General features: G+C 47.7%; 1 protein-coding gene across 12 annotated transcripts in view; it reads left to right on the forward strand.

Moving 5' to 3' along the window:
* Positions 1-15,906, forward strand: part of COL6A3 (collagen type VI alpha 3 chain) — a 56,313-nt gene that overhangs the window by 24,658 nt on the left and 15,749 nt on the right. For 9 of the 12 annotated variants that reach the window (XM_080600128.1, XM_080600133.1, XM_080600134.1 and 6 more), the window contains 21 exons: positions 1,314-1,934; positions 3,076-3,675; positions 4,243-4,845; positions 5,259-5,861; positions 6,981-7,327; positions 7,759-7,837; positions 8,199-8,344; positions 9,753-9,845; positions 10,028-10,081; positions 10,888-10,959; positions 11,560-11,586; positions 11,710-11,754; positions 11,854-11,907; positions 12,042-12,104; positions 12,628-12,693; positions 13,381-13,434; positions 13,874-13,909; positions 14,232-14,294; positions 14,564-14,626; positions 15,283-15,345; positions 15,615-15,677. In XM_080600128.1, the coding sequence (XP_080456254.1) occupies positions 1,314-1,934; positions 3,076-3,675; positions 4,243-4,845; positions 5,259-5,861; positions 6,981-7,327; positions 7,759-7,837; positions 8,199-8,344; positions 9,753-9,845; positions 10,028-10,081; positions 10,888-10,959; positions 11,560-11,586; positions 11,710-11,754; positions 11,854-11,907; positions 12,042-12,104; positions 12,628-12,693; positions 13,381-13,434; positions 13,874-13,909; positions 14,232-14,294; positions 14,564-14,626; positions 15,283-15,345; positions 15,615-15,677 (3,815 nt within the window). The remainder of the gene's footprint in view (positions 1-1,313; positions 1,935-3,075; positions 3,676-4,242; positions 4,846-5,258; positions 5,862-6,980; positions 7,328-7,758; positions 7,838-8,198; positions 8,345-9,752; positions 9,846-10,027; positions 10,082-10,887; positions 10,960-11,559; positions 11,587-11,709; positions 11,755-11,853; positions 11,908-12,041; positions 12,105-12,627; positions 12,694-13,380; positions 13,435-13,873; positions 13,910-14,231; positions 14,295-14,563; positions 14,627-15,282; positions 15,346-15,614; positions 15,678-15,906) is intronic. The other 3 variants (XM_080600129.1, XM_080600131.1, XM_080600132.1) reach the window with 2 other exon arrangements.

Here is a 15,906-nt window from a genome sequence, read left to right on the forward strand (position 1 = left end):
ATTAAGAAGCTTGTATTCTTTTTCAACCCTTTCCCAGAAGAGGGGCTTAAAATCCCTTTGACAACCAGGTACTATAACAGATTCCACTAACAGCTCACCAGTAGCTGCATCCACTTAATTTTCCTAATGTTGTTGGATAAAAGAGAACCACCTCACAAGAGTATGCATAATATTTCTCTTTTATCTTCTACCTAGAGTCTTACGTTAGAACACTTTTTCTCTGCTCCTGAACTTCAGAGGAAGGGTATGGAACTTGGATACACCAGGCAGTATCTGCTCCATCTTCCTTCCTCTGTTGTTCAACAAACTATATGACTATTCCAGTCCTATATGTTAACCTACCAAGTTTCTGACATTCCTCCTAAGTAATTAATTTGGTCTGAAGTCTGTATTACGACTTCAGCTGTGCTCTTATACTCAACTCTTGCTCTCAACTCTTTATATTTATAGCATTCATAAACAGGCATTTAATATTTTCTTCAGGGGAACGGATGGTGCTCCCATTGTCCCGCTGACCTTGCTATAAACAAGACAATGACACTTTGGGGGATGACATTGTCCTGTTCAGCCTTTGTGACTCTGTGACATTTTCTGCTTTGCTGAGCCAAAGTTTTGCAGTTCTGTTAGTCAACAGCAGCACTCATCAACTGTTTTCAGATCTCTGAGATTTCACCACTGTGGTTTTAAAAAAAAAACAAACAAATGTTTACTCACAATTACTACTCTTTGTGCTTGAAGTCAAACCTTTAAAAAAAATAAAACACAGTGACTTGTATTTTAGAAAAACATTTCAGCATTTTCAGTTGGATGTGCTTTCCAGTAAATTCTTATTTTGTCTGAGCATGTGCAGGATCATTTATCTCTAAGTTTGGTGATGCTTGAGGAAAGCTTTTGTCTCTCTCTTCATTGGCTCCTTGTGAGCACCCTCACGACAGTAAACCTCTGAAGACATTTTCTTCTGAAACTCAGGCTTCTCTGGGAGCAAAAGTCCCTGATATCCCAGACTCTCCTGGCCTTAGGTAGCGGATGGCACCCGGAGGCCCTTGGCACCCTATTTCCTATGGGTCTATGATTCTATGACTTGGTGGGTAAGGCACAGCACACGTTGCACTGTGGTTTCCACCAACTTCCACCCATCTGCCTCTTCACCAGGGACTACATCTGATTGCAAAGGAACCAAACTGCCTGTTCTGACACCTCGCCTTCCCCTCCCCAGACTCTTGCACTCCTTCGGTTCAGCATGTTCAGGTAATGATAATCACTTCCAAAGAGAATCTCACTTATTCCCCCCTTCCCTTACTTGTCTCAAACAGTAGTTGAGAGAGGTGAGAAGAAGGATGTGGTGTTTCTAATCGACGGCTCGGATGGTGTCAGAAGAGGTTTCCCTCTGCTGAAGACCTTTGTCCAAAGAGTTGTTGAAAGCCTGGATATTGGCCGTGACAAGGTCCGTGTTGCCATCGTGCAGTACAGCAATGCCGTACAACCCGAGTTCTTACTTGATGCCTATGAAGACAAAGCAGATATAGTCAGTGCCATCCAGGGGTTGACAGTTATGGGAGGATCTCCTCTGAACACCGGAGCAGCCCTCGACTATCTCATCAGGAATGTGTTCACGGTGTCGAGCGGCAGCAGGATAGCTGAGGGTGTCCCGCAGTTCCTGATTCTTCTCACTGCTGACCGGTCCCAGGATGACGTGAGGAGGCCCTCGGTGGTCCTCAAGACGAGCGGCACCGTGCCCTTCGGCATTGGGATTGGAAATGCTGACCTCACGGAGCTGCAGACGATTTCATTCCTCCCAGATTTTGCTATCTCTGTCCCTGACTTCAGCCAGCTGGATTCAGTGCAGCAGGTCGTCTCCAACAGAGTCATCCGGCTGACCAAGAAAGAAATAGAGTCACTTGCCCCTGATCTGGTTTTTACATCACCCAGCCCAGGTGAGAAGATGTTTGTGTCTGCACCGAGAGCCAGCGGCAAAATATGATGTTTAGTAACATCATGGTTGCAACACAAACAGAAAAGCAAAGATGGTCACGGTTACACACCCATCTTGATCTCATTGTCAATGTGTTTTTTTTGGTGTACGTAGGGTTAGTAGGAGCTGTGTTATTTAGCTGAGCCACGTTTAATCGCGGTCCTACAAAGTGGTCCATGTTGTATCCACATGGAAGGTACACAAAGTGAATTCCAGGACTTTAATCTTATTTAAAGTCAATGGACTGTTATTTCAGTCCATACTATTCCTCCCGGAATGGAAATTGCGACATTTAGATGCTACAGGGAAACCTTCACACTACTGCAAATCCAGGTCACCTTTCTGATAAATGTGAGACCTTCTTCTGATGTGTCTAACATTTGCTATGCTCATTCACAGGGGCAAGGGAAAGTGGAAAAGGATCAGATCATCCATTTCTGGTCTTGCTTTGAATGAAATCCAGCCAGTGTACACCTGTCCTGAAGGGATGAAGGGTACCCAACCCAGACAAGTCCCTTTGAAGTCCACCATCCTACTCTATCTGTTCCTTCCCTTCAGAGTCAGACTGCTTTCCCCCAGCCCCATTTGTCAGTGTGATACTCAGCAATAATTCAGGCTTTGACCTGAATTATCACTGCAGAAAATGTTTTCTTGGAAATAGCAGAAGCTAAGAGAATAATGGGATAGAAGCTGTCCTAGAGGAGAAAGCCAAGGAAAGAGGGGTGGTACCAAGTGTAAAGCAGCCCCAGGCTATCTGGCAGCCTGCCCTGAGTAAGGAGCATCACCAAGCTACATTTCCTTGTGTGGAGATCCCACAAGGAATTATTGTACCACGTTTCCCCCGCTCCCTCTTGCTTCTTTTTCCCTGGAAATCGCTGTTCTGCATTCTTGCACTGCCTGGGAATGCACCTAGCAGATTGGTCCAGTCTCTGGGTTGAACCCAGAGCTGCCTGCAGGGCCTCAAAGGAGAAATCATGGGGAAAGAAACAACGAGCATCCTCCCCGTGGCCAAAGGCACGGGCCAGTGATGTAGACGATGAGCTTAGCTGCCCCCTGTAGGCAATGCCCGGTGCATCCTCTGACTGCTGCCTTTTTTTCCGCAGCGGGTGTGAAGAGGGATGTTGTGTTCATGGTCGACGGCTCCCGCTATGCCGCCCAGGAGTTCTACCTTGTCCGTGACCTCATCGAGAGGATAGTAACCAACCTGGACGTGGGCTTCGACACCACCCGGATTTCAGTGATCCAGTTCAGTGAGCACCCACACGTGGAGTTCCTGCTTAATGCCCACTCCACCAAGGACGAGGTGCAAAGTGCCGTGAGGCGGCTGCGGCCGCAGGGAGGCCAGCAGGTGAACATTGGGGAGGCCCTTGAATTTGTGGCAAAGACCATCTTCACCCGGCCCTCTGGGAGCCGCATAGAAGAGGGTGTCCCTCAGTTTTTGGTCATCCTCTCCTCCCGCAAGTCAGATGATGACTTAGAGTTCCCGTCGCTGCAAGTCAAACAAGTAGGGGTGGCACCTCTGGTTGTAGCGAAGAATATGGATCCTGAGGAGATGGTACAGATTTCCCTTAGCCCTGACTATGTGTACCAAGTCTCCAGCTTCCAGGAGCTGCCCAGCCTTGAACAGAAGCTGTTGGCTCCTATTGAGACCCTGACTGTGGACCAAATCAGACAGCTCTTGGGAGATGTGACCACAACTGTAGGTAAGACCCTGTCACTACCAGCTGCTTCTGTGTTGCTGTTCAAGTAAATATTGCCCAACTAGGTAAAAAACTTTCAATCCCTTCCCTCTAAGCTAAGGTTTTCCTTAGTTAAAAGCAAAGGCAGCACACATACTATTTTAGGAGACCACTTTTAGATATGTGGACATTCAGCTTTAGTACCTAAATACATTATTTAATTCGATTTTAAAGTCAAAGACTGCAATGTGTTACAATTGCATATTTAGCAGCTCTCTAGGAAAATCAGACATAAATCTGGGGCAAAACAAAGATGGAAACATTGACAAATCCAGAGAAGAGTGTCCAAGAATAAAGCAGATAAGGCTCTGAGTAATGCATGCTTAGATTTATTAGGCAGACTGTTAACACGTGTATGCACTCACACACAAGCCCTCTGGAGAAGCTCCACAAAGCACCATGCCTAAAGTTGGCTAAAATATGTTGTGCAGTTTTACATCACTTGAGAACGGATAGCACAGAACTCCTACTGCAAAGCTTAAGCAAAGGCTTGGCACACAAATAATTCTTTCTCTTCTTTCTTCCCTGTAGAAGTTTCTGGTGATGAAAAGGACATAGTCTTCCTTATCGACAGCTCTGACAGCGTTAGGTCTGATGGACTAGCTCACATTCGGGATTTCATCAGCAGAATTGTTCAGCAGCTTGAAGTTGGGCCAAACAAAGTGCGAATTGGCGTGGTGCAGTTCAGCAATAATGTCTTCCCTGAGTTCTACCTGAAAACCCACAAATCCAAAAATGCTGTGTTGCAAGCCATCCGCCGCTTGAGGCTTCGAGGGGGTTCCCCTGTGAATGCTGGCAAAGCCCTAGACTATGTGGTGAAGAACTACTTCATCAAGTCTGCAGGGAGCAGGATAGAAGATGGAGTGCCACAGCATCTCGTTGTCATCCTCGGAGATCGGTCCCAGGATGACGTCAACAGGCCTGCTAACGTGATCGCCTCAACGATTATTAAACCTCTGGGTGTAGGAGCCAGGAATGTAGACAGGAACCAGCTGCAGGTCATTACCAATGATCCTGACCGTGTGCTTGTAGTACAGGACTTCACGGGACTGCCAACTTTAGAAAAGAAAGTGCAGAATATTCTTGAAGAGCTTCCAATACCTACGACAGAAACCCCTGGCCCTCTAGGACCTGGTAAGACTGCTATTATTCATCCTGTAGACCTCTTTGGATTGAGCATAGATAGAATTTGTACAATGTGTAAATGTCTCCATAATAACTCCTTTTGATTCCCAACAGTTTAGTCATATTGCTTTAAAGACCATTTTGAAGTAGGTCTTCTTAGGCATAAAAAGAAAAAAGAAAGCATAGAATTAAATTTCAAAAGAGATGAGAATATCACAAAAACAAGTAATGTTACATGATGCATAATCAATGTGTTGCATAAACCTTTCTTCTTGTATGGATGTAAGATCATGCCAAAGACCAATGAAAGGTTGAAAGGAGAGAGAAAAAAAAAACTATTTCACAAAGCACTAAGCATCTTAAATATTATAAAAGTCACGATGTTTAATAACTGTATTTTCTTTATATTTTTTTTTTTCCAGGAGGAAAAAAGCAAGCTGACATTGTGTTTTTGCTGGATGGCTCCATTAATCTGGGGAGAGATAACTTCCAAGAAGTCCTCCAGTTTGTGTACTCCGTAGTGGATGCCATCTATGAGGATGGTGACTCTATCCAGGTAGGACTGGCGCAGTACAACTCAGATGTCACTGATGAGTTCTTCCTCAAGGATTACTCTAGTAAGCCTCAGATTTTAGACGCCATCAACAAAGTGATCTACAAAGGTGGCCGCGTGGCCAACACCGGTGCAGCCATCAAGCATCTCCAGGCAAAACACTTTGTGAAGGAGGCTGGCAGCCGAATTGACCAGAGGGTGCCTCAAATTGCCTTCATCGTCACGGGGGGGAAATCCTCAGACGATGGGCAGAGTGCCTCCTTGGCAATTGCACAGAAAGGCGTCAAGGTATTTGCAGTCGGCGTACGAAACATCGACCTGGAGGAAGTCAGCAAGCTGGCCAGCGAGAGTGCCACGAGTTTCAGAGTGTCAACAGCTCAGGAGCTGTCTGAACTGAACGAGCAGGTCTTGGTTACACTGGCAGCCGCTATGGAGGAGAAGTTGTGCCCAGGAACGACGGATGTTACAAGAGGTATGCATGATGCTTTCATAACATGCTCAGGTTGCTCCCAGTGGCTTTTAGGATCCAGCACATTTTGATGGACTCGTCCAGCCCATATTTCTGCCTTGACGAGGTAGGCACGTGATAACAGACACTTCCTCATATTGGCAGGGCAACTTGTTCACTGCCAAAATGAAAAGCAATGGTCCTTGTTCTGCCCACGGTATTTTTCACAGGCCAGCTGAACCCCTCAGCCATTCAGTCCCTGACATGCATTATCTGCTGGAAATAGAATTTCTCTTTCTGGATTATTCAGGGTGCCCACTTGACCTTGTGACGGGTATATGAGTGCCAGGGCACTAGTGGTTATAAAACTGTGGTTATAAAAAAAGTGGTTATAAATTAAGATAAAAGTGCCCTGAAAAGCAATCTCATGATTTGGCTGCCTTTCTTTCTGGGTCACTGGGACATGTGGGAGATGTTATGTAGAACTGAGGCGCTAGTGAAGATGAACAGGTGAGGGGTGTCAGCAAGTACCTCCTCTTCTCTCATTGAAACATCAGTGTCCAAATTACCATTTTTCTGACCCAAATCAACATCCCACACCAGAAAGATCTGACTGAAAGTCACTCCAGTTGCTGCAGGGCAAGGAGGGTGTCCCATGCCTGATCCTTCCAGGTGCCAGGGATCCCTCCCATATCCTGGGCTGCCCTGTGCTTTGCTGGTGGGGTGACCCCCCCTGTGTTGAGTACAGCTGTTGGGGACAGCAGTCTTGGCTGCCTAATGAAAATACAGTGATGTTTCTGTTAGGCTTGGTTTAATCAGCTTATCCCAATGCTAAACAACAGTTGCATGGGAAAAGAAATGCATTTTTCCCCAGGTTATCATTGCTGGGATGGAAGGAAGTCCAAAACACTTGTGTAACAAACGGTGGCATTTCTCTAGCCAGAAAGCATCTGCTCTAATGTCTAACAGAATAATTAGGAAAATCTGAATGCTGGCACAGGCTGCCCAGAGCCTGTGGGGTCTCCTCCTTGGAGAGCTTCATGGAGGCGCTAGGATGTGGGGCTGGGCACCTTGCTTGGGCTGTCCCTGCTGGAGCGGGGCTGGGATGACCTCCTCTCTTCTCCTTCCGCATTTCCCTTTCAGAGTGCGACCTAGACGTGATACTTGGCTTCGATGTGACAGACGTCAGGGACGGCCAGAACATCTTCAACTCCCAGAGGAGGCTGGAGCTCACCGTCGAGTCTGTGCTGAACAGAATAACGCGCATGCAGAAGATCAGCTGCACTGGCAGCCAGGGGCCTAACGTCAGAGTGGCCATCATGGCCCAGGCCCAGGGCGGGCCCGTGGAGGGACTGGACTTCTCTGAGTACCAGCCTGAGCTCTTCAAGAGGTTTCAAGCCATGAGTACCCGCGGGCCCTATTTCCTCACAGCCGATACGCTGAAATCCTACCAGAGCAAGTTCAGGTCAGCGCCCTCCGGCAGCACCAAAGTAAGTCAAAGTATAGGCCCGTGGGAGGGTGTTGGACAGGAAAGCTGACTTCTGATGGTCTCTGTTTGACAAGGAGAGCTGCTTTTTGATAATTTTGGTTGATAAAGTAGCCGCATATTTATAAATAAAGCCCTGAGTTTTGGTCACCTGCTCACTCCCAGCACATTGTCAAGGTGTTGCCCTGACCGTGGCTGAGCCAGGGCCCACAGGCATCACATGGCTGCACGCTGTTCACATCTGGATGATATGATGTACAGAAATCTGGCATAGAAATGCAAAACTTGGTGGCTCACAAAGGTGGAAAGGGCATAGCAATTTCCCCATCTCCTCTTGGATAAAGCCCCCTGGGAAGGATACCCGTCAGGTTGCCCACAATTGTGCTGCACGCCCCAAAAGCTCAGGGTCCTAGCATAAATTTGTTTCTCCCCCAGGTCGTAATTCATTTTACTGATGGTGCAGATGACTCGATGGATCAGCTAAGTGCTGCTTCAGTTGATTTGCATAAACAAGGTAGGTTTTTACTCTTTAAAGAGTTAGTTATAGCCTCTGTTAATGTGTCATATATTTTACAACTATTTCTCATGCATCAGCCACATTTTGATAGCAACAAATAGGATTGGATAGCAAGGATTTCAGTAAATTAGCAGTGATTTCTACATGCATTTACTGTTCTTCATCACCTTCCTGTGATATTTTGCACCTAAGCACCTAAGCAGGCAGGCAATTTGCACCAAATGAGCTTGTTCTTGATTGAACAACCTCCGTTTGCAGCTGAAGAGGCAGGGAACAGTCCAGCTTCACAGGCAAGGGTGCGCAGGCTCTGCAGAGTGCCACGTCCCATCACAGCTCCTTCTGCTTCACCCCCTTTCAGGTGTCAATGCTCTCATCTTCGTTGGGTTGGAGCAAGTGAAGAATCTCGAGGACGTGATGCAGCTGGAGTTTGGGCGGGGTTTCACCTACAACAGGCCGCTGAGAGCCAATCTCCTGGACCTGGAATTTGAGTTGGCGGAGCAGCTCGTAAGTGACTTGGCACAGGCAGTGCTGCCTGGTTGTGCTGGAGAAAACCCAAAAAGGCTGGATCTGGACCATTGCCGAGTGACACCCTCTTGGCTCCAGCCATCATCTCTCCCTACCTCATTTCTGCCTTTTACAGATGTCATTGCAAATAGAGTTAACAGCAGATCGTGGCACTGCCCCGTCTGGTGCCTGTCCCAGAGGAGCCCTGCTCCTGCTGAGGCTGCAGAGAATTCAGCCCAATGGGACTAGGCTGAATAGAAGAGGTTAAGAAGCCCTCTACAAGTGCTGTGCCAAAAAGCTCACCCTCCATCTATATTTATACTGTTGTTTTCTTAACCTTACTACAAGCGAGTGGGAAACACCATCCTGCCTTGTCAGGGCTAAAGAAGCACCACTTTCTAGGTTTCATTCCCCGAGCTGATACAGTGCCTGTGTGTTAGATATGGTTTTGACAGATGAAGGAGTTTTGTTTTCTTCCAGGCAAAAACTCAGAGATTTACTTCCCTCCCATGTACATAATCTCACTTGAGTTTATTGAATTAATTCTTGTCATCCCTTTTAAGTCCAGTTTCTCTCAACTTCACGTCTGTTACCAGCACCAGTAACCCCCTTTTCCAGCAGGTTTAATAAAATTAGGTTTAGCCCCCAAGTACGATATGGTAACCCCTTGCTGGGCCCTTCTGTGCAAAGCAAAGTGCAGACACTTTGGGGAGTGAACCTTGTTTTTTGGGACAAGAACTAGTTTTCAGCCGATCCCCACGTACTTCAGTTGACTTAGGAAAATCCTTTCAAAATGTGAATGTGCAAAGCTGGCACGAAGCATTTGTAGCCAGCAATGTACTTGGCAAAGAATAGCATTTTTCCTTCTAGTGGATGATGCAAAACCAAGCTGTGATTTCTCTGAAACTGTATCCTTTTTTTTTTTTTTTTTTTTTCTCTTTTGCTGTGTACTTTCCAATTGTTCTCAGCCTGTGGGTTGCTGGTTGCAGCTACTCACTGCCACAACTTTCTCTTGCCCTATTCCACAGCCTGGATCTGTTTCTTCTGAGATGGGATTGCTCTCTTCAGTGACAGGCACAGTTTTGGGGACTGACCTCCTACTAAATGCCCTCTGTGACTTTCTGCTCTAGTTGGTTCCCATTTAAACCCTTTCCTCTGACATCCATTAAGAAAAGATAATGTTGATTTGATTTTCCTAACCACACAAACTAATCTGTCCACAAACACACATCTCTTTCTCATGCTGCCATGGCTGTTTCCAGGTGGAGAGACCCCAAAATGCTGCTGGACCAACGTTATGCTTGGCACAGGGGTGATTGCATGGGTGTGAAGCCATGCAGGATTTATGGTGCTGGGGCTCTGCCAGGTTTCTAACACCTTCTGTTGTGCTGTTTGTGTTTCCCCGCAGGACAACATTGCAGAAAGGACGTGCTGTGGGGTCCATTGCAAGTGCTCAGGGCAGGAAGGGGACAGAGGGCTGCCTGGCCCTGTAGGACAAAAGGTGGGTCACTTCATCTGGGGGGGGTGGCACCCCTGCTGAGGGTCCCTGTGTGCCAGTGTCCACTGCGGTGCTGATGGGTGGGTGACACTGGTTGCAACTGGGTGATGCTGGCACGGAGCTTGTGCTCCTCTTCCTCCCCATTTTTGGCCTATTGAAGTGCAAAACGCTCTGTTTTCTTCTAGGGTGCTACGGGTGACATTGGCTACAGAGGCTATCCTGGTGATGAAGGAGGGCCGGTAAGTGATTGCCCTGCTCTGCTTGTGCTGCCCAAACTAGGGACCTCACTGTAGCAAAGCATTCAGAGCTTTTTTCACCAGATATTTTCCACTGGGGATGTGGGGGGAGGATGTACCCTCCCCAGCTAGTGGCTGAATTGTTGGCCCAGTCCCCAGCTGCTCCTCGGAGGAGGTCAGCGAGGAGCTCCTGGAGAGCCGAAGGGAAGAGCTCCCTGTTTCTGCCCACAACAGCAACAGATAACACGAGTCCCGTGATTTCTTACTAGCACTGTTTCATCCAAACCCTTACTTCACGAGCCCCACGTCACCCCTGGGATAAACAACCCCACACACATCACGCCCAGAGGGTGAGGCCGAGGCCAAGGGGCAATGGTGCGCTCCTCTTTTCCAGCATCACAAGCAGGGGCCAAGTGCTGCCGTCAGAGTAAGGTCAGGGCTGGGTTAGACACCTCTGCCGAGCTCTGAGGGGTTCTCATGGCCATTTTAGGGAAGGAGAAATTTCACGAAGCTCTTTCGTAGCTGAGAGCTTGGCAAGGATGTGTCTCTCTCCGCAGTGAAGCCTTACAGCTGGCCTCTGCACGATGAAGGCTGCGGGCAGGAGGTGGTGGGGACAGTCCTGCAGCAGTGGCTGGGTGCTGACCCCCCAAAACCTGATGCTCTTTTGGCTCCTGTTATTATCATGCAGTGCTTCCACACGCATGGGTTGGGACAAACCACTTTGCACGCTTGCCAAAACATGCATGTAGCAGAAGAACCCTGTGCAGCAGGGGAGCCCTGACCATTGCATTTTCCCCTCCGTGCCACAGGGTGAGCGTGGACCTCCAGGAATGAATGGGACACAGGGCTTCCAGGGATGCCCCGGGCACAGAGGAACCAAGGTAGGTTTGGAAGGAGCCTGCGTGATCCAGGGCTGCTGCTTTAAAGGGGATCCTCGGGCAAAGCTTCAGGCAGCAGCTGCACCACAAGCTATGAAAGGTGGTGAAACATGCAATATTTATGGGTAGCATTCAGCAATGTTAAGGTGATATTTCCTACCGTTTGCTCCGACAGCAGGATCCTCTGGCAGGGAGCAGGGGAGTGCATGGGCTGAGCCCATCAGTTGCAGCTGAGCTACTGAGTCTTTAAAAAGCTGTCCAGCCTTGGACTAAGCTGAGGCTCTGTCCTGCCCCTGAGGTCTGGATTCATTTAAGAAGGGGCGTAGGGAGAGAGAAAAGTCAGTGGTAATCTAAGTAATTTATTTGTGGAGAAAGAGTTATGGCTAAGGAACAGACTCTTTTGTTGGATCAGCTGGCTAAAAGCCAGGATGCACATATTTTACCTTGGCACAAGTGGCTGGGAGGCAGCTGAAGAAGGCTCGTGCAGGAGAAAAGCAGGATGGAAAAACCCCACACAGCCACCCCTGGCTCTGCGCCCTTCCCCACCATCACCCACAGACAGCAGCAATGCCCTAATTCCCTTTTTTTTTTTAATCTCTTTAGGGCTCTCGGGGATTCCCAGGAGAGAAGGTACGGAGCTATTGCCCCATGCCACAGCAGTGAGCACGAGGGCCTGGGTGCATCAGCATCCGTCCCCCCACTCCGGCTCCCCTTTCCCTTGGTGAACCTTTGCCCCTTGCCTCTCTTCTGCAGGGTGAGCTGGGAGAAATAGGTCTGGATGGCATTGACGGAGAAGAGGTCAGTCATTCTAATTGCATTTCTCTTTATAGAGAGGTGTTCTGCTGGTGGGGCCCTGGAAGTGGCAAACACTCTTCTAAATCATTTTTTATTTTGCAGGGAGACAAAGGCTTGCCCGGCTCCTCTGGAGAGAAGGGATTCTCTGGCAGGAGGGTAGGTTTCCATCACATTTACTCTTATAAAGGACTAAAGGGAGGGTGGAAAGCCCCTGGGGGCTGGGGGGATGTGGCATCAGAGATGCCCTGGGCATCAGGGTCCACTCGCTAACCCTTCCTCCTTTCCCACAGGGTGACAAGGGGGCCAAAGGCGAACGAGGAGAACGGGGAGACCGTGGGCTCCGCGGAGACCCGGTAACTATTGCTGAGGCATTTTCTTCATTTTCCCTGCTTGCTGCCAGCCCTGGGGGTCCCCTGCAAGCAGCTGAGGGCACACGAAGTCTTCCTGCCCCATAGACCCTGGAACTGGGGGGGGTTCTACAAGCGGTGCCCAGAGGCAAACTGGCAGACTGGGATGCAATTGATGGATCTGCAAACTCAAAGTCTTCTGTCGGTGCAAGAGTTTTATGGCAAGGTGGCACCAAAATGTGTTGGCACCGATACAGATGGCACAGGGGTAACACATGCCTCTTGACACCAAGCTGCCAATCATGGGTTCAATATATTAAAAACCCTCTTCTGCTTCTTTTTTCGATATTGTTAGTTCTCAGCTGAAAAGCTGCATCTGTCTAAACCCACCAGAATTATGAATTTCACCTAGTTCTGTCAAAAGAAATGAAAAAAAGAAATGTTGTTTCTGAGCTACAACAGCAGTTTACGATGTCTGACTTTCTTGTCCCACTCACACAGCTGTTTCTCATCACTCTCTTGCTTTCAGGGAGATTCAGGAGCTGATAATACTCAACGGGGAATCAGAGGCCAAAAGGGTGAAATTGGACTAATGGTAAGTTTCTTTGCTGTCTTTTTATTATTATTATTATTATTATTATTATTATTATTATTATTATTATTATTATTTTTATTTTTTTTACAATGGGATGAAACAGAGAAAGTAAGAGAAAAGGATGCTGCCCAAAAGGTGCAAGATTCTTACATTCATCATGCCTGTTCAAAAGGAATATTTTGTTGGAAAATGTTGTTGATTTACAATCAAAACTTCCTCTGGGAAGATATCAGTTTAGATGATGTTTTGTGTAAAAAGTGTTTTTTTTTTTTTTTTCCAAAGCCTCTTTGTCCCTGAGAACAAGTTTGTACTTGGAAATTAACTTCATATGCTGTTATGTATCAGTACTGAAAAACAGTTGGATATTATCAAACCTGGGCTTCCTGATTCATCTGAAACCTGTGGGGAAAAAAAACGAACACACTTACCTGGGAAAATTTCAAAACTGACTTGTTTTTGGGTCAGTCCAGAATTAAAATACATCCTAAAATGTCAGAAGGAATTTCCTAAAGAAGGGAAATGTCAGCTTGAGCTAGCTCAGCATCTTGATGGAGAGCCTCTGCTGTTAGAAAGATTTCCATCCTTACCAGAATATCGAGTACTTTGTGTGCAGGTGTGAAAGGACTTAGCTTTTGAGACGTGAGCCTGCTCATCTCAGGGCTCTCACCCATTTTGTTTTTCTGCTAGGGAGAGCCTGGACCTGTGGGGCTGAGTGGCCAAGACGGTGGAGTCGGGAGGAAGGTGAGCTGAGATTCGTTGGGCAGTAACTTCTTCCCTCCTGCCTTCCCACGCGTTTTGTCCTGCAATTTTAGGAGTACAAACAAAAAAGGAAAAAAAAAGAAAAAGTCACACTCAAAAGGAAAATGCCTGGTGGTTAGCTGGCTTTTATAAACTTTTAAGGTCGAATTCTGATTTTATTTCCACCAGAGTAACTCTGCTGAGACCAGTGGTGCTACATCTAATTTGCTCTGGTGGGCACACCCACATTTAGCTACTAATTTTTAAAAGGCAAGAACCAAACCGGAGCAAAACCCAAGCCTGGGGATGTGTTCCTTGCTGCCACCAGTCCCTCAGCAGTGGCACAACACACACTCCTGCCTGTCTGTGGGACCAGGGGAATATGAGGAAGGGGAAAGCTTACGTCCTTGCCTAACACATCCCATCATTTCTGTGCTCGCAGGGCATGGCAGGACGCAGGGGACCGATAGGAGTTAAGGTGAGTGTTTGTCCTCCCTCCCGCTGCAGTGGAATTGGGATGGATGCTTCCCTGGCCAGGGACTGCAATGCCAGCAGGGCAGCTGATGGGGCCAAAGCATAAAGGGAATCTGTGGATTTATGCCCATTGATTGCAGGAGGTGGATTCCCCTCTGTTTCTGTGTTTGTTCTTTGCTGTAAACTTCATTCTACAAAATAAATAAATAAAAACTGTTCTTCTCTGCCCTTTGTGTGGCATAGAGCAGTTTCCCGTGCCCCGACATCCCTTGCCCCTTGCCACGTCCCCCCTTGCTAACTCGCTTTGTCCTGTTTTGCGCTTTAAGGGTACCAAGGGCTCGCTTGGTCAGGACGGGCCAGCTGGAGAACAAGGCATGAGAGGGCCACAGGTCAGTGAGTGGACAGGCCTAGGAAGGCAAAATTTACATCTTGTGTGGTGACACTTTGTGTTACCTCGTCATGTCTGCGTCCTCAAAGGGTCTCGGCAGTGTGAACTGCTGGGAATGGGTAGGCAACCCTGCACTCACACCACCCAAAGTGTGATGTCTTTGGAAACCATCTCTCGGGTGCTGTAATGTTTGTTTTCCCTTGCGGTCTCTTGCATTGCTGGTGTGTCTCTGCCCATGTGCTTTGACACTGTCTCTTTCCTCCTGCACAGGGTCCCCCTGGCCAGCTCGGCACACCAGGCATAAGAGGAGAGCAAGGCGTTCCTGGGCCCAGGGTAAATCTTTCTGCTCATTCCCAGACAGGGACCCAATGGTGCTCAGCAATAAAATCTTGCTGAGAATGATAAGACACAGCCTATTTATCTTCCCAATTTACCCCCTAGGGCTCCAGCTCAGTTTCACTCTCATGTAGCACACCCTTCCAGTACGATTCCCTCTCTACTTATGCTAAAGATTTCTAGACTGGGAGTTACAGAAAAGGCAGTTAAAGCAACCATAAAGGGGTCAGGACTTCGGGGTATGGCCCATTATGGTTGGTGATGTTTCAGGATGATGAACATACTGGAACTGGCAGGGCATCCTCTGTGACACCCGCCAAGCTTTGAGGCCAGAGTATAGCAATAGGGGCCCCAACCATTCATTTCTCCCTCTGACCATATGCCCCAGCAAGGCTCATGGCCATAAAACCAGACATGTCTTGCATTTCCATGTCCTGAAGTCCTGATACAGGTTGCTGCTGCTATTTGCAGTGAGTTGACTTGGTCCTTCAGCATTTCCTAACTGAATTAGACTTCTGAATTTCCTACAGTGCTTTGAGAGGCACCAGCCCTAGTAGTCAATACACAATTTATACGGTGACTCAATTCAGCAGTTTCAGGCACACGGTTTTATGGACACGTTGCCAATGTGCCTCCCCCTCTTTCTGTTCCAGGCTGGTGGTGGGCCACCAGGAACCCCAGGAGAGCGGGGCAGGATTGGTCCCCTGGGACGAAAGGTATGTCTCCATGAGCTGTGGACATCAGCAACTAAAACAGCAATAAGAAGAAACCTATTCCGGATAGGAATGGGCTTTAAATAATACTGGAGATGAACATCTTGGGGCAAATTTAATTCATCTCCATTGGCTTGCATGGTGTGAACTAGAGCAAGGTGTATGCTCTGGCTGCTCCTTTAGGCTCCTGTTTCACTGAACAGAGAGGTCTGTGCAGGCTTAGATTTGCCTGAAGTTTCAGCACATGCTTGAACAGATACTCCCTTTTTCAGGGTGAGCCTGGAAACCCTGGACCCAAAGGGCCAAATGGACAACAGGGCCCGCGAGGAGAGATGGTAAGCATGGCCATACACTCACACCTTCAAGGCTGAAGGTCCCAACCTGCTCCCTATTGCTGACTTCCACATGGTTTTACACTTTGCACATGTATGCTAAGTAGGCTTCAATTCACATTTGTAGTTTTAGCACCACATTTTTGTATTTTTAATAAGTATAATAAAAATAATTTTATCTGTAGAAGGGCTTTTCAGGGGCCTGTGGCATCAATGAATTCTTCCTCTTGAT

This window comes from Anser brachyrhynchus (genome assembly GCF_964034855.1).
Source record: "Anser brachyrhynchus genome assembly, chromosome: 7".
NCBI lineage: Eukaryota > Metazoa > Chordata > Aves > Anseriformes > Anatidae > Anser > Anser brachyrhynchus.